The 22,037-nt window shown below is 28.6% G+C and overlaps 1 protein-coding gene across 1 annotated transcript in view; it reads left to right on the forward strand.

Annotated features, from left to right (window-relative positions):
* PMP34 (Peroxisomal Membrane Protein 34) overlaps positions 1 to 20,759 on the forward strand; it is a 90,449-nt gene extending 69,690 nt beyond the window's left edge. The window contains exons 7-9 of the mRNA XM_085810897.1: positions 4,646 to 4,744; positions 14,428 to 14,486; positions 16,243 to 20,759. Of these exons, the coding sequence (XP_085667023.1) occupies positions 4,646 to 4,744; positions 14,428 to 14,486; positions 16,243 to 16,402 (318 nt within the window). The 3' untranslated portion in view covers positions 16,403 to 20,759. The remainder of the gene's footprint in view (positions 1 to 4,645; positions 4,745 to 14,427; positions 14,487 to 16,242) is intronic.
* Positions 20,760 to 22,037: the final 1,278 nt, after the last annotated feature.

The following is a 22,037-nucleotide window of genomic DNA, read 5'->3' on the forward strand; positions in this document are numbered from 1 at the left end:
AAAGATGAAGGTGCTCGAGAAAAAAAAAAAAGGGAGGGGGTTCTGAAAATATGTGCCAAAATTAGAGCAATCCCAACCTGGAAGGCCACAACCCTTCCGACGCCAATAGGAACGAGATACCTTGAAAGTGCATTTTCAATAAACTGTGGCTTCATCAAGCTGACTACAAAGACTGGATATTGATGGATGGCAATCCTTAAATGTGGTCTTTGTCTGAAACAAATTGAAATTTCTAGAATGGGAGAGTCAGTGCTGAAAATTCACATGAAAATTAAGTTTCGTTTTATCATTTCAATTTGTTTTTACACGGTTTTGCTTAGCTTAATTTCTGTGTTTGTTTCAATTAAGCCATAAATTAATTTTTTATCACCTTCTACGGAGTTTATTCTCTTTTGCACATACTATATGTATGGGATATCGGTATTATGAGTTATTTCTGCAGAGGGTCTGTTATCGATTTCGCGGGAAATCTGTTGGCTCCATTTCGATTTTAGGTCGCCAAGGGCAAATTCGGTAATGCTAGCCGAGAAAAAGTGAAGTTCGGAAATACGTTTTGAAGCTTCAATAGACAATTAAGTATTTGGTTTAAACCTATGTTGTTGATAGTAATGCATAATTTTTGCTAATGGCGATACAATTATTAGTTGAAAATAACTAACTAATTAAAAATTGTTTAATATTTTTAAAGCTGAAAACAACTAATTGAAACTAATTTTCCTGAATTAACTAGACGCAAAATTAACTTTCATGAATTACTAAAGTTATTGGGTAGAACTTTAACTGAAAATATACATTCCGTATTATATATATATATTTATACAGTGCAAAGTCCGAGGTCTGGACTCGTAGGGACTTCGGCGATCCCAGATTTGAGATTTTTCCGGATATTAGATCATTTTAAATCTACTAAGATGGCACGTAGAAATTATAAAATTGAAAATACGAAATCGTGATTTATGAAATAATGAAGCATTTATTATTTAAAGGGTATCAAAATTTACAAAAGAAAAGAGCTTAATATTTGTATGTTTACTTTATTAAACATTTCTTTCAATGTGAGTTGTTTGATTTGTTTTTTCTGCTAATACTTTAGACTAATACTATAGACATATAATTTCATGTTCAGTTATTAAGTTCCATTGTGCAAGTCCTGTAATTGCTGTGTCAAGAATTCCGAATAACTTGTCAATCAAAATTTTTTCTCATTCAGTAACCTCTCTGTTACTTTCTTCAGTATCGGTAGCTGTATTTTCTGGATTTAGAACCATACTATAGATTTCGCCCTCCGTTAATTGATTGATGATTGGGCATTGTCATCGCAATGAAAAACTTCTGTTTAACTTCGCTAAATTCTGCCGCCTGGTGCGGCCATGCGAGATCTGGCGCTGGTTCTGGCATATGTGAATAACAAATTAGTTATTCTTAATTCAAATAGCACTAAATATAATCGTTTATTTCGGCATCAAGGATATAAAATATTAGTTGGTGTAAAATTAACAAATGTTTCGGTTTGAGATTATGCCAAGCAGATACGCAGCTATGGAGTCAAGTTACTAATCACACAAATTTATGCTAAAATAATTATTTCTTCAATAATGAGATATTTTATTTATCGCCAAACTGAGATTAAGAATCGGGATTTCCGGCATGTTTTTTTATGATGAGGAAAAAATCTAATGCGCGTGCGTAAAGCATACCCCTTCCCTTCAAAAAAGCCCTAAAAAATTGGTTGGTGGTGGCTTTGAGGTCCGGATTTTAGATCATTCCAGATATTGGATGTCCGGATCTCGGACTTTGTACTGTATATATATGTATATATATATATACATCTTTCAAAATATAACTTACCAGTATGGATTCACTCTTTTAAAATAATTCTACTTTAATTAAACTTAGGAGATAATATAATCAATTAATCAATATTGTTTAGGAAATAAATTTTATATATATATATATATAGTAAAAAATGTATATTTTCACTGTTCAAGTATTCACTGTGACAAGTATTCTTATCTTGTCATATGAACAGGCCTCTGTGGAAAGGGGCTTCTCTGTAAATAAAGCAATTGAAATTGAAAATTTAAGTGACTCATCATACATTTTTCAACGCACAGTATTTGATTACATAAAATTTTCTGGAGATGTTCTTAATATCGAAATTAATAAAGAAATGAGATCAGCAGCAGCTTCTGCAAGAAGTGGAGTTCGTTATTTAGAAGTTCAGTATTTAGAAGAACAAAAATCTTTAACTAAATCTGAAAATTCAAAGAGGAAAAGAAATATTATTGAGGAAGAAATTGATTATATGAAGCAGAAGAAAAAATTTCTTCAAAGGGACATTAAAGATATTTATGAAGAAGTAGATGCTTTAGCAGATGAAGCTGAGACCAGCAGGAACATTGATTTGTTTATCAAAGCAAATGAACTTAGAAGAATAGTTAAAGAAAAGGAAATAGACATAAATAAATTAGATGTTAAAATAGCTGAAAAGATTTCAGATTTAAAAAAAGCACAATTGTTTTGTATCTTTTATTGTACAGTTTATTATTCTAGTATCTTTCAAAAAACCAAGGAAATAAATTGTATGTTTACAAATCAGTTATTTTAATCTGCAAAATATTCTTACATTGTGATTATAATAGTAGTTGACTGTGTTTAAATAAATATCAAATAAGTTAAATAATAATCATGTAAATCTCTAAAATAGTGGTTATTAGTGTAAAATACACTTATACATGTTTTTCAAAAAATTATGTTCCTAATTTAATGTTATCTACTTCATAACTTGTAGGGAGTTAGTTTAATTTTCAAAATAGTTTTATGGTAAGTATCAAAGTGAATTTAATAATAGTGCATAATACACACTTCTGTTAGTTTCTTAAAGTGAAATTACAAGCATGAAGTCGGTTGTATGGATAATTGCTTTATTCTATTCATTTTTTTGTTTGCTGATAGGTCCTTAATTTTTTCTTTGATGGTCCTTAAAAGTCCTTAATTTTCATGTAAGGAAATGTGTACGGACCATGTAACAGTTTTCAGCGTGTTTAACCGCTTGGCCGCTGGTGGGCTCTTTTTTTTAGGAGTGGAGGATGTGAATCACCTTTGCTAATAAAAGATCGTGATTATAATATTTAAAAAATTTTAATTTAACAAATATTCTCTATTTGTATAAAGCTAATATTAAATTAAATTTTAATTAAGAAATTTTAATTGTCAAAGAAAATAAATGAAGTAAAAATAATTATTATTGCTGCAAACTAATTTACAAAATCATATAAATTCAAAGAGCATATGTAAATTAAAAAACTGGGAATCTAAAGGGTATTGCTAATTTAATTCATTAAAATTTGAAAATTTAAAATTAACTATTATTAAAAAAGATACTGCAAGTTAAAATTTTAAACAAAGTTTAAAAAATTTAGTACTAAGCATAAAAATATTTAAAAGGAAACCGAATTATTTGAACTAATATGTGATTGAGTAATATGTTTATTTTATATATGAAAATGAGTTCTGGTAATTATTTTAACTATAAGTGTACCAATTTTGTATTATGTTTATAATTTTTACAAGGTGTGGCTATTAATTTCCAGGACTGCTCTCATAACACCAGAACAGATGTGGTGTGAAAAAGCAACCTTTTAATATGTTTCGAAGTAATCCCCAATCTGCCGTAATGCATTTCTGTGCTTGGCTGCATTAGTTGTGGAAAAAACTTTTAAAGTCTTCTTTGGGAAGGCTCTTCAGTGTTGACGATATGTTCTTCTTGATGTCTTCAATATCCACAAAGCGTGTTCCTTTGATCACAGTTTTGAGTTTGAGTAACAAAAAGAAGTCTGCGGGGGCTAAGTCAGGAGAGTATGGAGGAGTGATGCAGCTCCAGGACCTCATGTTTGGCCAAAAATCTCTTCATTGGCAATGCAATGTGGGGGCAGGCGTTGCCACCTCTTTGTTGATGTTCAGTTCACTGGCTAGCATTCGAATAGTCAGTTGCCGATCCGCTGTTACAAGCTTTCTCAATCGTTTCAGGCATACATATACAAATTGGCCTTCTGGTGTGGGCGTCATCTTCAACACTTTCACGGCCATCCTGGAAACGTCCATACCATTCAAATGTGCGGGAACGGGATAATCATTGCTCACCATACACGTGTTTCAACACTGCATGTGTTTCTGTTGCACTTTTGCCCAGTTTAAAACAAAATTTGATGTTTACCCTTTGTTCCATTTCAGTACTTCCACAACACCACTTTCCCACTTCGACAACAACACTTCACCAGATACGTTTCCATGCATCTTTCTCAGCCAAGCTCGTGTCTACAACTGACTGGAGCATGTGCAGATGTACTACTTTCCAGATACCAGCAACGCCTCTCTCGGGCGAGTGATCAGTTTCATGCTATAATGTCAGTCTTGGGTTTTAATAGCTACACCTTGTATATTCTGTGAATTTTATTATTCTGTGTGTTTACAAATAAATAGGTCGCATTATTGAAGAATATATTTTTTTATTTTAAAAATTATTAAATGATTTTTTCCCATGTGAAGTAAATAATATAATGAAGTGTATACTTAAGCATTTTTTAATTTACACTATTTGAATTTTTCTGCTAATCAATGTTTGTTTACCTCTCTTTGCATATAGGAGCTAAATGCTCTTTCCTTCTTCTTTCTTGGAGCATTAGCCAAAGCTGTTTCTACCGTTATAACATATCCATTACAAGTGATCCAGATGAAATTAAGAGTATGTCTAATAAATTAAAAAGTTTGGCTTAATTTTATGTTTAATATTTCTTATGTGTATTAAATCTGCAAAAAATATGAAGATTGTTTTCTCTGTTGTTTGTTTTAAACTGAAATTGATTTATCTTTACAGTATGAGGTGATATCTCTGTTAGCTTTATATTCATCCTAACTGAATATTTTAAAATCCCTATTTTATAAAAAATAATTATGGGAATAAAAATGTGTGAAAAGCACTATTTTGAATGAGGTCTTAAATTAGAAATAGTAGAATAGGATATAGATTAGTGAACAGTGGATATATTTTTTTGCTCTGTGTAGGAAATTTAATGTGAGTTTGTAATGATACTTAATGTATTACATCCATTTTCCTATATACAGCAGAAATGTTTACTAGAATTGGAAGAGGGAAATATTTTTCTCTTTCCCCTTTCTTTGAGAGGTATTGCTTTATAATTTAGTTTAAAAAAATTGTGCCAATAATTAAATAAAGGTTATTTTTTATGAGTGTTTATGTATTTAATAAGTTACACATTGAAACTAAGAGCTGAGCAAAAGTTCTTGTGGCATGACTCCCCATTAATCAGCAGTCTTAAAGGAATGCCATTTTTAACAATTTAAACAGGAAATTTAAATATATGTTATAAAAAAATACAAAATGAGCGTGCATTCTGGCAATGTTTGTATGTATGATATGCACATTTTAGACTTGTAACTCTGTACTTAAGTTTCATATAACACTTTCAGTTATTCTTTGACCATGCAAGATCATGTAGGTTCTTTTTTAATGTACAGTTAGAATGTACATCAACAAACTGCATTTATATGCATACACTTTAGTTCATATGCCATTGCTATTGCCTGCCCTGTAAAATGCAACAGTTTCACGCGAAAATGTGAGTTGTCTTCATTCTTACTGAAGCTCGAGTTGCTAGAAAAAATGGAATGATGTATCAGAACAGAAAAATTAATGTAGGACTATAAAATTGAAAGTAGAAAGCAGTATGATGTAAAGGATCAAGGTGGCCAACACCGGAATTTCATGGTGCCAACAGAGTTTACAAAAGCTGAAGAGGAAGAGAAAAAGACCTTGGAAGAGAAAAATGTCTTGGTATGAAAAATTTTGGCAAGTGTAAATTTTAGTTTCTGTTGGGTGGCTTTACCATTTCAAAGAAAGGTACAGAATCAGTTGGTTAGATGTATAAAGTAAATAGAGATGTTCTGATGTAGTTTCTGTAAATGAGTTTATCAAGCAATTTCAGTAAACCGAGGGCGAGAAGAACATAATTATGGAACAAATATATAAAGTCAATTGGAATGTGGTATAGAGCTATTCTCATCTTGATTTTGGTCTTTTGGATGGAGGGTTTGCCAGAGGTTTTAAGCAGAACTGTAACTAAAGATTATAATTCTAGTACAGACATAAGTGCTATAAGTGTGCATAAAATAAGATTATCAGTGATAGACAAATACCACGGTTCCATAGTGCTTACTATAAAATTTTGCCCCTCTGTTATCAGATACAACAGAATGCATGGAGGGATTATGAAATATTTAAAAATATTTTACACAGTTCTGATAGATTTGTGTTGTTTTCCTGTTGCCATCTGGTGGGCATCGGTTTGTGTGATATCCATTGTCCATGCTTGTAATTCTTTGAATTTCTTCAGAATGTTATTGATCTTCCTATATGAGACTCTGTGAATTATCAGTCCGCTGTAACCAAAGTATTGGTTATGATTTGTACAAAAATTTATTACAGGCTGCTGAAAAGTAATAGAACCGTTCCTTCATTATGGTGTTAGAAGCTTTTTCTCTCACCCATAGATTTTTCTGAAATTTTTTAAAGCTAACTTTAATGAGGGCCTTAATTTGAACTGATAAAATATAAGCAGCTTCACTTGTTCTAATTCATATATATTTTATGGTAAATTTTTGGACAAATTTATGTTTTATTTGGCTAAACCCAACACTTACTCTGAAGGCTTAACCACAAGCATAAAAATTCCTTAGAAGCTGTAGGTAAGGCAAGTGTAGATTTTTAGAAGTGTCTAAATTTTTGTTGAGCAATCTGATGAAAATCTGAATGATAAATGAGTGTATAATGATGATGACTTAATCTAACCTAGAGCATCAAACTAAGCTGGAAGCAGTATATCTTAGTTCAGAAATGCAGGTGATCTTAGTTAATAAGAACCTATAGAGCAAAACCACATCATGTGGCATGTTTTTTCCCTTCTTTTGAATAACCCATAAAAATTTTTCCCTGCAGCTGAAGGCTAGAAATAAATATTTATACCATTACTGTACTAGGTAGGTTTAGTTATACAGAATGTCCTTTGAAAGGCTTCCTGATTTTAAAATTAAATAACTTGCAAACAGATCAATTGAAGAATGAGACAAGTAGTGTTTTTTTTTTTTTTTTTTTTTTTTTTTTTTTTTTTTTTTTTTAAAGAGCTGTAAAATACTGATACAGAAGTTTCAACATTAGTTACAAATGTTGCCAACAGGTGGTGCTGTAGTTAGTCGCAGTGCATGGAGTCTGAGGAATAGTCTATAAACTGCCCTTTGCTGTCATATGGAAATTGATACAAAATTCCCATGCAATTACCTTTTTAAGTTTAGAGATGGTACAAACAAAGATTGAAAATTATCAGTCTTCCTATGTAGTGTGCGTATGTATGGAAATGGATGCACGTTTCACAGATCAGCTCTTGAAGCACATCCAGTGTTGTTAGATTTTTCCTGAACACAGTCTCTATCCACATGCCTCACAATAAGTAGTTTCCGGGTGTAAGATTGAGTTAGTGTGAAGACCAGTTCATGCCTGTTCCAGTAAATGTGAAATAGTCCTGTATATTCAAAATGTCCCTCAAGAAAGGAAAAACTGCTAAAATACAGTGGGATCAAACTCCTTTTTGGATAAACTGGAGTGTCTGTTCGATCCTCCAATGCTTGTAGTGTGGCAACAAATTGTTCCAAAACTACAATGTGCTTCTCAGTAATCATATGTCATAAAAAGGGGAGGTTCAGGGATGCCTTTGCAAGATATTGTAACACAAATGGTAACTTTTGATGAATGTACTGTTTGTGCTTGACATAAGTGTGGATTTTCATCAATGCACAAAAATTAGCAATTTTATCTTTCCATGAAAATATCCAGATCAAAATTAATCTCTTCTATGAATCATATGTTGTAAACACTGAATTCAACATCATCGGTCATTGTGAGCATATCATTTGTGAACTCTTCTCTTTTCGCACAGCTCAAATTGATGGCTTGGTAGCATTGGATCTTGAGCAGAAATACATAGGTTGTTCCTCAATATTCTGTGTGAGCTGAATGGCTTAAATCTGGACTCTGTCACAACCTTTTGGATCAGTTTTCGTATATTATGCTCAGCAACTGCAGAAATTATTCTGACATTTTTCTCAAGTAATTGCAGAATGACTCTGACCAACATTTTTTACATCAACTGCATTGCCTGTCCACTGAAATTTATCAAAAAGCTGGTGAATGTCTTTTGCATCAGAACCTTTTGCTATTTTAAAGTGGTTTTGAAAAATGCACCTTGTTGTAGGTATGCGATTTAAATGGTAATACTCAGTACCAGAGAAACATGGTTCTCCACAGAGGATACACGACTTCATCCACATCTTTCAGTATGCTAACCTCCTTTCACTTTTCAACAGAATAACTTTCTGAAGACTGATTGCTATGTTCTTCAGAGCTATGTTCTGATTGCTATTTCTTTTTAGGAATTCGGCTATAACTGCACTGTACAGTGTCAACTCTTAGTAGCTTAACTACCATATATTTCTGAATATAAGACGGCTCATGTAAGTCAAGAGTGCATGAGTGCGTTTTTTCTTCAAAATTCATAAATCATCTAAAGGGCAAAAAATTCCTGTCATGTTCATACATGTCACTATAAAGGCAAAAATGTTGTGGAGCAGGTAGAAATATTTTTCAATCAAATCGATGCAAAATAAAATGCGAGACACCAATGATGATAGTTTTAATTATGGTAACCGTACCTGAAGGTAGAACATTTTTTCCATGCATTTGTAGTCTTCTGTGCAATTTGTGGCATTTGTGCTAGTCTTATTTTCTATGTCATTTTATTTTGTGTCTGATTTAATTTTTGTTTAAATTTTACAAACTATTTGGAACTTCAGATTCTGCCACAGATGTCAAAGGAATTTATATGAGTTCCCCCCTTTTTGCATAAAGGTCACATTAAAACTTGCATTTAAGTAAACAATAAAAGATTTAGGTAATTTTTCTTTTGCATTGTAATTTTTATGTGCTGATTAGTTATGATGTTCTATTTTTATTTATTGTGTATTTTTGTAATTTTCTATCAGGCAGATGAAAATTTCACCAACATCAGATTTTTCATTTTGGCAGTGATGCAACAAGCAAGCAGTATAAAAAAAATTAGGTATTTACAAAATTCCATAGACTGTTAAAGTTGGCTACCATCGAAACAGGAAAATCTGAGATACTCTCAAACTTATGCTTATTGATCCTGCAAAATTCTGAAGAACCTGATGCCTCTTTATTTAATAAACAATTAGTATTTGAACTGATTCCTTTTTGCGCTTCATAAAAATATTATCTCTGATTTTTACTATTTTGTTAGACTTTCCGATTTCACCAAAAGCTTTGTATAGAATTCTGTGAGTACAAAATTAACCACAGGTAACTATTCCAAATTATTAGTGTTTTATTGAGCATATGCAGCTGATCATATTGTGTCCATTAATATACACTTCTTTGACAGGTGGATCCTATAACTTTGAAAATAATTCACTACTCGCTGCTCTGTAAAAGGAATATCCCAAATTTTATTCATTTCCTTTTTCTAAATGCAAGAAAAAGTACAACAATAACACTTAATGTATATCCTTGTTCATAAAAATAAAAGGTAGCTTATTGGGATATGAGGTAGTTATAATATGCAAATGCACAATTTCAAAAATAAAACACCTCATTTCATTTAAAATAATTTTCATAACCTAAAGAAATAAAAAAGTGCTGTGTTTGGCAATTTATCACTTTCACCCAGCTAACAGAGAAGCACTTACATATTTTGCAAGATTAGCATATCTGTATATAAGCTGACCCTTGTAATTTAACTTTAAGAACAGTTCCAAAAATCTCGCCTTGTACACAGAAATATACAGTCAAAAGTCTTTAAACAGGACTTCGGCGATTCCGGATTATCGCTTTTTACGGATTATAGATAATCAATTTAAATCTGGTAAGATGGCATGCAGAAATTATAAAATTAAAAATATGAAACCGTAATTTATGAAATAAAGAGCAATTTTGATCTAAAGGGTATCAAAATTTACAAAAAAAAAAAAGCTTAATATTTATTTGTTTACTTTATTAAACATTTCTTTCAATGCGCGCATGCGTAAAGCATACATTACGCATAGTCAAAAATCCAACCAGAAAACTATTTGATGTGTATTTGTGATATTTATAATGATGAGGAATTTGATTTAAATCATATCAAAGACAGAGTACTTTGAGATGAAATACTACATTTAATAAGGAATTATAAGCCGAATAAAATAAAGACATCTGCCCTGAAGATAAGGATAGTGCTGTCAGATCAACTTCCAGTTCATTGCGCGCCACGACGTCCCACCCCCTGCAGAGCAGCGTGAAATTGATAAAGAGATTTCGGAATGGTTAGAGAAACAAAGGATATGCTTTTATCCATTTTTTGCAGCAATTCCACTTTTTGTTTGATGGACATCGAAAAATGCTTTCGCTTTGTAGATCCTTTGGCAGCTCCAGAATTGGAAATTCTTTTTGACATAATCGAAAGTTCAAGCTTACTTTTATAAAATTGCTCTAACAGTCTGCAAAAACTAATAAGCCAGATCCAATTAGAAGATTAAGGAACAATGCAATCTGCAACATTAATTGAAATAGATAATTTTAGCTTAGCTTATACCGTCCATTATACATTAAACGCGAATGCGCAAACGTATATGCGTTTACGCATGCGCTGAAGGTTTGTAGCTTTGAGGTCTGGATTATAGATCATTCTGGATTAAAGACTTTTGACTGTACAATAAATTTGAAATTTCTTATCTGATTTTTACAAATTTCAAACTAAACATACTACTAGTTTTATTTGTCTATCAATCTCTGATTTTGAGTTATTTAATTTTAAAATAATGGAATCCTTATTAGAACACTCAGCATATATCACTGCATTGTAACATTAAGGAAAATATGTATTGGAATGTATGTATGTATCCATGTTATTTAAAACAATGCTAAATCTTTTGATTTCTCTGACCAAGTTTGTGAGTAATTTTGTTTCGCATGACCATTTGATGAACATTTATTCACATAGTGATGAATGAGAGCTTAGTTCACTGAAATATAAGGCACTGTGAAAACAACAAAGCAGAATGTTTTACTGTTGTAATATTACTGTAAGGCATTTTTTATTTTCATAATACAATATTTAAATAAAGCATTTTAAATCATTCTTTGAATGAAACATTTAGCATTTATCTCGCATCTTAAATCATCTGTTTGATGGCTATGTTTATATATTTGTGTTTTGTATTAGTTTTTCTATAAGTTTAGCTAAGCATTTATTTTGGTTAATAGAAAAACTAAGTGACTAAGATATATTTTCCTTAACTTGAATAAGCTGATAAGTTCTTGATTAATTTACTGCCTATTTAAGTTATTGGTAATATTATTATGACTTACACTTGATTGGCTTATAATATGTGTTAAACTTATGATGTTATTTTTCCTCCCCTGTACGAAGAAGAGGAAGTATCGTAATAGCAAAAAATTGTGGGTATCATATTTCAATTGAAGTATCCATTTTAACCAATCCTGAATCCAATATGAGGATATTTTGCGTGACTTTTGTATGTACAGACTGAATGAAGGACTCCTTTTTCAAAAACAGATTGTAAAATGTATTTAAATTTAAAAGCAATTTTGTCTTAACATCTCTCTGTATGTATGTATTCATCTCACATAAATCAAAGATGATCAGGTGTAGAACATTGAAATTTTGTGTATGAGGCTGCTCCAACATCTAGTTGCGCACCTGCTTCTTTTATTGCAATTGGTTGTGCCAAATGTATTCGAACATACCAAACACCTACAATTAAGAAAACTCATGAAACTGGGCAGTAAACACAGACCTGTCAATAGAATCAACAAATTTTTCTTCTTTAACAATAATGAAAATGACCTCAATGAATTTACTATTAAAACAGCATATAAAATAAATCTACCAAGTAACACCTTAGAATGAAAAGAAAAGTTTTTAACAAAATAAAACAGAATTACAAAGTTGAAATTACCTGGCAATTTAAATAAGAATATCATTAAGCAACAAATAAAAGAACTGAAACAGAAATTTACTGTCACTAAAATAGATAAAGGCAAGTAACAACTTTAGTATCATTTGAAAAAATTTTACAGCCCACTAATAGAAACAGAACTTAATCAGCCAATCATTATACAAATAACTACAGAAAAAGAAATTTCTATTATAAACGAGATCAAAGCTTTTCACTGCAAGCTTAAAATTTCTTTTCCACTTGATTGCAACAAATTTTTCAACCTCTCTGCTTTTCCCCAAGTTCCATAAAACACCATTTATTTAGGCTGATACCTAACAGGACCAAAAATTATGACAAAAACATTGACTACTTATTTGCAGTGCGGCTTAAAAAGATTTTTTCCCCCCCAATTCAGCGAAAAGTGATTGCAATTTATGTTTGGAGCATTAATAGTAACTTTTCTGTTATTTCTTCAATTAAAGAAATCAACAGTAATAATTTTGAAAATCTATATACCATTCTTCCATTGAAAGAAATTTGCAGTAGTCTTCTACTAGTTCCAAATTTACTTTAAAGATGAAATAATTTTACTTACATAAGTACTTGTAGAAAATAAAATTCCTTCACAGTTTATTAAATTTTTTTTCTTAAAAATGGTGGCATTTTAAACATCATATTTAATTTTTAAACTAATAAGTTATGATGAGCTCATCTGAAATTGAATGGATGTTTTGTTAGAATTAAAGATTTGTGTATTTTGTATTTAAACTATAATTTTTTCTTCTATTCTTTTAGTAACAAGGTGTATTTCTTTTCAAAGTCATAAAGCAGCCATTTAAATAGAGACTTTTTCTGTCAATATCCCAATTTTTCCCCTTGACTTTTAGCCAGAAATATTATAAACTTATTAGTTTTTACTCTTAGCTTTTTATCATTTTAATACCCAGAATTTTGCCAAAGAGAATAAAGAATTTTTGCAATTGCAATCCAAGTCAATTCAAATTTTCTTGTTCCACAGCTAATCAGAAAGCTTCTTTATTTATTTTGCTCACTGAATTGGTAAGCAAAATAAAGCTCATAGCAAAACAGTTATTTGAACTCCCTCACATCTAATGTGGCAAACATAAGTGTGCTTAGTATGCTACTGTGCACCTACCTCCATATTGAACAGGACAATACCTGTTAAATTTTTTAGCGGGAGTTTTAACTGTAACTAATAATTAGAATTAATTTTGGCTGATGAAAAAATCTAAATGTTGATAAGACCATTTAATTTTTTTTTAAAGTATATTACAATTTGATCTATTAGGTAATTTATACTTTGTAACTGTTGATTCTTATTCGAAGTTTTACATATTGTTCTGTAGTTTACCCCTTTTTTGTCTCTACGTATGTTGTCTTATTCTGTGTCAGGGGATTTCCTTTGCATTTATTGAAAATCAAAGATTTAAATTCTAAAACTATATTCCTTTATTTTACATTTTGGCACAGAAGTATTGTTCAAAATAGTGAGAGCAGAAACTCAATCTGTTAAATTGTTGGTGGTTTTATGGAAAGAGAATAAATTCTCCTTGAAAAGTCAGGATCTTTCTATGAAATCAGTAACAATTTTCGTGTAAATTGTTTTTAATACTTTTATATTTAAAAATTGTTACAAGTTTTGCTTTCTACAATATGCAGTACCTTTAATAATTACCTTTTCAAAATCTCCTTTTTCAATAGTTTTTCAATTAAAAATTAATAATTTCTTTTCATTTCCTAGGATGTAGTCAAATTGAATTTAATTATTATGTATATATAGACAAAAAGGTGAAAAATTTAATTCACAAAGACATGCAGAAATAAAATCAGCAGCATAGACACGAGAATAATATTGTGATATTTTTGTTTTTAAAAACTTTTTTTAATACTGTATATATACACACACTCCTTTACCCAGTCTTTATTTTCAGAACCGTTGGTTGTAATTATATACTTCCCATTACAGAAGTGTTTTAAATGATGAAAATATTCATGTTTTGACAACGTCAAATTTTTTTAAGGAAACTTTATTTTCGAAAGTAATGAAATCTAACTACATGCACAATAAGGATTGATATCTACATATAGTTTATATATGTAGTTAGTTTAATAATAAATATTTAATATCAGTTCTTTGTTGCAGCAAAAAAATGTGTATAATTTAATAAGCCAGACAAGGAAGTCATGTTGTGTGGACATCAAAATGTTTTCTATACACCAAGTGCTATGAAATTTTCTGTAATTGAAGAGTTATATGCTCTGCTTTTTGTCATATATTTAAAAAATTATAAATCTGAAAATTACTTTTATTTCTTTTAGTACGGGTCTGAAACAATAAAGAAATTAACAATGCTTCAAATATTTTCCTACATTATAAGGTACGTTAGAATATTTTGTATAAGAATAAGTATTTTGTTTTTTTTAATCACTTTCTATCAAGGTGTTTTTAATTTTTATATGTATTGTTTAATTTATTTTTCTTCATTTTATATTTAATTTATTCTTTATATAATTTGTTATAGTTATTCTCTGAATTAAAATCTTGTAGTTTTATGGGAGTTAAGTTAAAAGTTTCTCTTTTGTTGGGTAAAAATCATTTTATATTTCAATGTAATCTCCTTTGAGAGCTGGTACAATGTATCTGCAGTTTCTTCTCCTATTGGAAACCTTTTTGTTTTTCAAAAGCTGTAAAATATAAATGTATAACTATGATGATATCAAATTCAAAAAGACTTCTTCCCACATAAGCTAAATGTTCAGGTTTGAGAGCAGCAAAAAGGCTATTAGAGAATCTACCTAATGCTAGAGGACAAGATAGATGATAAATCAATTCAAAGCATTAAGAAATCCAAAAACATTGCATAATAAAATACTGCATTGCTCCTATTATTGTTCTATTAATCTCCAAGTAGTCAGCTGTGTGATATTCCTTGAAAGCATGCTGCCTCATCTAACACACACTCCAGAATAAAGGAAAGAAAAGGAAATGTTGCCTTCACCATTATAGCTGACAAAAATGGTCTTCGTTTTCTTCAGTGCGCTTTAATCACTCATTGTTCTCTATTTTGATGCGTGTGATGGTTGGTCTCTGTTTCATTCAACTACAAATCAATGCAAATACTTGGCAGTTTAAATTCATAAAAAACTACTTTAAAATTTTATTTCGTATGCCTTTTGATTGACAGCCAATTACTGCAGTACTCATTTCGCTCATAACTTTTTCATCTGTAATTTTTCTTGCAATATATTATGAATTTGTTCATTTGAGAAGCCTACAATTTCAGAAATTTCACTTTTTCATTCTTTCATTATAATATGATACCTTATAATGTTTCAACATTATCAATCTAGGGACTTTATTTGGATATCCAATTTGTGCTTCATATTCACTGCATAATCGCTGCATGATCTAAGTGGCCAAACTTCTGTTAACTTCATCTGTTTCTACACATTTAAATTATAGACTTCTTTATATAAAAGTGTTTTATCACTGCAAGTTGTTTCAATGCCCCCCCTCATGTTGATTTAAATTTTAGTTGCTTTGCTACAGTGTTTCCTTGAAATAATGGAAAAACATAAATAATGCATTGCTGTTATTTGAAATTTGATCTGAGCTTATTTGAACAGTGTTAGGAATTTCAGTTTAGGCAGTCTCATTTAATACAACATTTTTTGGCATTTATAAATTCCAGAGTTTCAATCCTAGTTTAAAAAGATTTTAAAAAGTATATTTTGAGTTTCTTAATAGCAAAGCATAAACTGAACATTTTAAACAACATATAAAAAATCTTCTTGTGACACCTGGATTTTGGTCTAGTTGTGATAACCATGCAGTAATGCAAATGAAATATTCAAAATTTTACTTTTAGTGTAAAGCAAGGTACCACGCAAGATTTAACTATTGGTTCAAATTTATGAGAGAATTACCTAACAGGATTTCACTCTAGTTCAACTAAGCATATTTTTGAGTATCTGAATGTCATCTCTGTTAAAATATTAAAAGAAATTTTTTATTTATAGCATAAATTTGATACATATAAGATATATTCACTTATGATGTTTTAATATGTATTATTGTTTTGCTTAATTATCATGTATGTATTCTGAATTATTATATATTTGTGTATTTTATAGGACAAATGGTGTGAAAGGTCTGTACAAAGGTCTTGAAGCAAAACTTTTGCAAACTGTTCTCACTGCTGCTCTTATGTTTCTATGTTATGAAAAAATTGCAGCTTTTGTGTTTCACATCATGGGTTTGTCACATCCATTACGCAATGCAAGAGCTGCATAAAATTACAGTATTTTCCTTCTAAAGGCATTGAAAGTCATTATGTGATTTTTCAGAGGGATTTCTATTATGGCTTCATTCATAATAATGAGAATCTACTTAGTTCAAGTTCTTTAAATTTTTTTTCCTTATTCCTCTCTTTCAGAAAGGCAATAATTTTGTGGGAATTTCAATATCCGAGTCTGTTTTTGATTTTTTATGAAAAAAATGTATGAAAATTTTATGCAGAAGAGTATATATGACAGTATAATTCAAAATTTTATTATGATATCTATTTCATCATACTTGTCCTATAAATTTGTATAGTAATCATTTAAAGGATGTTCTGGCCAGAAGTTTAAAAATTCTGATTTCAACGTAGGAAATGTAATATTATGGTACCTATATTATGAGAATAACATGACTCTTGTAAATATGCTTATGCATATTAAAAATGAAATAACTGGTATTGCATTATATTTGATATGAAAGTGATTAAATCAATAATTTGAGGGTACTCCCAGTATTGATGGATATTATTTTAATTGCATTTAAGGCATTAAGAACAGAAATCTAGCTAATTAAATTCCACTCCAAAGAAATCATACGTAGTGAGAGAACACAAGTATTCTGCAGAATGCAGTGTAGTAAGCACTTCTGTGGTATATTTAGTGACATGGCATTTGAGTATTTTCCCTGATTATTATATTATAAAAAATCAAATCCTCTAAAATTGAACAAATGAACCTTTTTAGTTTTATGTTGTACTATTGAATAACTTGGTCATGAATCTCAGTTTATTTTTTAAACTGTTAGCTTAATTTTAATTAAGATAGTTCAAAATTGTGATACTGTTTGTCATATTTAAAAATGTTGTATATATTTACACTTTTTGAAACTAAGCAACTGCATTTAAATTACTGTCTGCAGTTTTAATTATTTATTTTCTTTTTTTAACTTATATGAGTATGAAATGTAAGAAAACAAAACTGATGATAGAAAACTTATCTTTAAATGTTGTCCCACCTGCAAATTTAGTAAATTTTAAATGAAGAAATGTGTAAATTAATAAAATGTAACAATTTTTCTATGGCTATTAATGATGCAATTTGGTGTTTTAATACTGTAGCTTTAATATTGTATTTTTGTACATAATAGCTATTTATAATATTTATATGTACATAACTAATCTGTTAAATATATTTTCTGTTGCTTAGAATTATGATACAATTTATGCATTTGTTTATTAGCAAAGGGGGAATATAAAAGTTTCATCTTTTTTTAAATGGGTTCAGAAGATATTATAAATTTTATTAATGTTCACATGCCTTTCATTGGTGACTATAGTGTTATGATATATTTTGTACTGATATGTGTACAATTACTGTAAATTATGACCTGGGAAAAGTATGATTTTTATTCAATATATTTTAAAATCTGTGTATAAATTATGGTTCTAAAAACTTAAGATAAATAATGTACTTTGTGAGATTTGCAAGATTAGTTTGATGATTTGTGCTGTTGTAAATAAAGTGTTAGTGATATACTAACACTTTATTTACAACAGCACAAACCGAGAATTACAATAGCACAAATCAAGAATTACAACAGCTCAAATTGAGAAATACACGAGAATTTTTACAAAAGTGGTATAAAAGCTTCTACTCTGGTATTATTTATAATGAAATTTAATATATCTTTTCTATGGAGTTTAAATTTAACCAAATTAAAATTTAATTTTTAACAAATATGTATAAAAGTAAAAAAGCAAATTTAAATCCTAAAAAAAGAAATTAGATAACGAGTTTAAAATTAAAACAAAACTATTAGAAAAAGAAAGTTGTTTTTAATTAAAAAAGAGAAACAAACCAGGTAATTAGCGCTAAAGCTGCTGAGTACAAACAAAATTGTTTCATAAGAATAAACTGAATTTAATTTAAAAAATTAAATTTAAATACAAATTTAATTAAATATTCTTTGCACCATTGCTGCAAGGAATGAAATTTAAATTTAACCAAATTTAAATTTAATTTTTAACAAACACGTATAAAAGTAAAAAAGCAAATTTAAATCCTAAAAAAAGGAATTAGAGAGTGAGTTTAAAATAAAAACAAAACTATTAGAAAAAGAAAGTTGTTTTTAATAAAAAAAGAGAAACAAACCAGGTAATTAGCGCTAAAGCTGCTAAGTACAAACAAAATTGTTTCATAAGAATAAATTGAATTTAATTAAAAAAATTAAATTTAAATACAAATTTAATTAAATATTCTTTGCGCCATTGCTGCAAGGAATGAAATTTAAATTTAACCAAATTTAAATTTAATTTTTAACAAATACGTATAAAAGTAAATAGCAAATTTAAATCCTAAAAAAAGGAATTAGAGAGCGAGTTTAAAATAAAAACAAAACTATTAGAAAAAGAAAGTTGTTTTTAATAAAAAAAGAGAAACAAACCAGGTAATTAGCGCTAAAGCTGCTAAGTACAAACAAAATTGTTTCATAAGAATAAATTGAATTTAATTAAAAAAATTAAATTTAAATACAAATTTAATTAAATATTCTTTGCGCCATTGCTGCAAGGAATGAAATTTAAATTTAACCAAATTTAAATTTAATTTTTAACAAATACGTATAAAAGTAAATAGCAAATTTAAATCCTAAAAAAAGGAATTAGAGAGCGAGTTTAAAATAAAAACAAAACTATTAGAAAAAGAAAGTTGTTTTTAATAAAAAAAGAGAAACAAACCATGTAATTAGCGCTAAAGCTGCTAAGTACAAACAAAATTGTTTCATAAAAATAAATAAAATTTAATTAAAAAAATTAAATTTAAATACAAATTTAATTAAATATTCTTTGCACCATTGCTGCAAGGAATGAAATTTAAATTTAGCCAAATTTAAATTTAATTTTTAACAAATACGTATAAAAGTAAAAAAGCAAATTTAAATCCTGAAAAAAGGAATCAGAGAGCGAGTTTAAAATAAAAACAAAACTATTAGAAAAAGAAAGTTGTTTTTAATAAAAAAAGAGAAACAAACCACGTAATTAGCGCTAAAGCTGCTAAGTACAAACAAAATTGTTTCATAAGAATAAATTGAATTTAATTAAAAAAATTAAATTTAAATACAAATTTAATTAAATATTCTTTGCGCCATTGCTGCAAGGAATGAAATTTAAATTTAACCAAATTTAAATTTAATTTTTAACAAATACGTATAAAAGTAAATAGCAAATTTAAATCCTAAAAAAAGGAATTAGAGAGCGAGTTTAAAATAAAAACAAAACTATTAGAAAAAGAAAGTTGTTTTTAATAAAAAAAGAGAAACAAACCATGTAATTAGCGCTAAAGCTGCTAAGTACAAACAAAATTGTTTCATAAAAATAAATAAAATTTAATTAAAAAAATTAAATTTAAATACAAATTTAATTAAATATTCTTTGCACCATTGCTGCAAGGAATGAAATTTAAATTTAGCCAAATTTAAATTTAATTTTTAACAAATACGTATAAAAGTAAAAAAGCAAATTTAAATCCTGAAAAAAGGAATCAGAGAGCGAGTTTAAAATAAAAACAAAACTATTAGAAAAAGAAAGTTGTTTTTAATAAAAAAAGAGAAACAAACCAGGTAATTAGCACTAAAGCTGCTAAGTACAAACAAAATTGTTTCATAAGAATAAATTAAATTTAATTAAAAAAATTAAATTTAAATACAAAATAATTAAATATTCTTTGCGCCATTGCTGCAAGGAATGAAATTTAAATTTAACCAAATTAAAATTTAATTTTTAACAAATACGTATAAAAGTAAAAAAGCAAATTTAAATCCTAAAAATAGGAATTAGAGAGCGAGTTTAAAATAAAAACAAAACTATTAGAAAAAGAAAGTCGTTTTTAATAAAAAAAAGAGAAACAAACCAGGTAATTAGCGCTAAAGCTGCTAAGTACAAACAAAATTGTTTCATAAGAATAAATTGAATTTAATTAAAAAATTAAATTTAAATACAAATTTAATTAAATATTCTTTGTGCCATGCTAATTTACTATTACTATACTCATAATGTATTTAATTAAAAGTATTAAAATAAATATTTAGTTATGATATTTAGTTATAACATATTTGCTTTTTTGTTTTGTTTATTGTTTATAATACTAATTATTAATTGTAGGGAAGTTCAAAACTAAATTCCGATGATAAGATTATAATTGTTTCTTCATATTGTTTGGGAAATAGGAGTTTTTACATGTTTCCTTTTACATGTGCTATATTTGAGTTAGGAATGCTTGTGCAGCTATTTATGCATCTTAATTTATGACTGTATAGCCTTTTGTATAAATATTGTATTTTATATGCATTGAATAAATTATTGAGAAAGTTTTCATTCATTTTGCAAAATAAACTACATCTAATTCTGTTTTTATATGATATATATTTATATATGTTCCTTGAGAATACATATTAAAAAACTTCATATAAAGAAAGACATATCTATGGAATTAAAGAAAATTGGTTCCAAATCTAAAAAAATCAACAAAAATAATTTAAAAAAAAATTTTTAAATATTCATTTTTGGCTTATTTTATTTTAACGAAATGCACATGTAAATAATATGTAGTAAAAGTTTATAAAGTAAATTTGCATTTGAAATGAAAATATCTTCATGAATAAAATAATAAGAATAATACTGAAACTTCTGGATGTTTATCTAAACTTTGTACTGTTATTCCTTTGGTGAATTTAAAAAAAAAAAAAAAAAAAAAAAATCTTAAAGGATTCTGATTTTAATGTCACATCAGAGGTTTTGTTCTGCTCAAACTGTTCTGTTGAATCTGCTCTTGGGCTCACTTCTGCTAATACAACGTTTTTCATTTTTACTGTTTTAACTTAATTAAAACAGAAATTATTTTGTATTAAACGTAGATTTTTTTTACACTTACTGTACATAAACTTCAACAGTAAAATCACAAAATTTTTAAAAGCAGCACATTTTTAGAAATTCCTATAGGGTGTGAAATGTTGTCATACATTTTTCTATTTTTTCCCCCCCCCCAGCGTTTTCTTAGTTCATCAGATCAGTGTTTAGTTTTCTAATTAAGATAATTTACACAGCGTTTTTTGTCTAATAAATTCAACTGCTAAATCACAAAATATTTTTTTAAAAAGTAGCCTATCTTTAGAATTCCTGATAGTTTTAAATGCTGCCGTAATGTTTTTTAATATTCCTTATGTTATGTCTTTAAAAATTTGGTGGCAGCATCCTTGTATTTGTGTTGCCATACATCAGTTTTTATATTTGCTGTATTATTTCTTTAAATATCGTACATGGTGTTAACATTTTCTAGCAATATCTGGTTATTTGAAAAATAATTCGGGCACACAAGTAAAAATCGAGACTAATAGCACATCTAGCGCTAAAAAAACTGTTTTATGGAAACAAGATTTTGTTCATTTTCACATTCTAATAATAAACAGCATGACTGGAATATCGCTGCCATCACTCGAAATGTTATGGGCATAGACTTCTACCTCTGTCAATAGAATTCTTTCAGTTATATCTTGAGTAAAATCATCATAAGTCTTCTCTGATGATGATGTGTCACCGGTTTTATGAACGAATACAATTATTAATCATGTCAAAAAATATCTTGGTTATTATTAA

Source organism: Stegodyphus dumicola, chromosome 2 (assembly GCF_044657685.1).
Source record: "Stegodyphus dumicola isolate Sdum_Otavi_A_Nest chromosome 2, ASM4465768v1".
NCBI lineage: Eukaryota > Metazoa > Arthropoda > Arachnida > Araneae > Eresidae > Stegodyphus > Stegodyphus dumicola.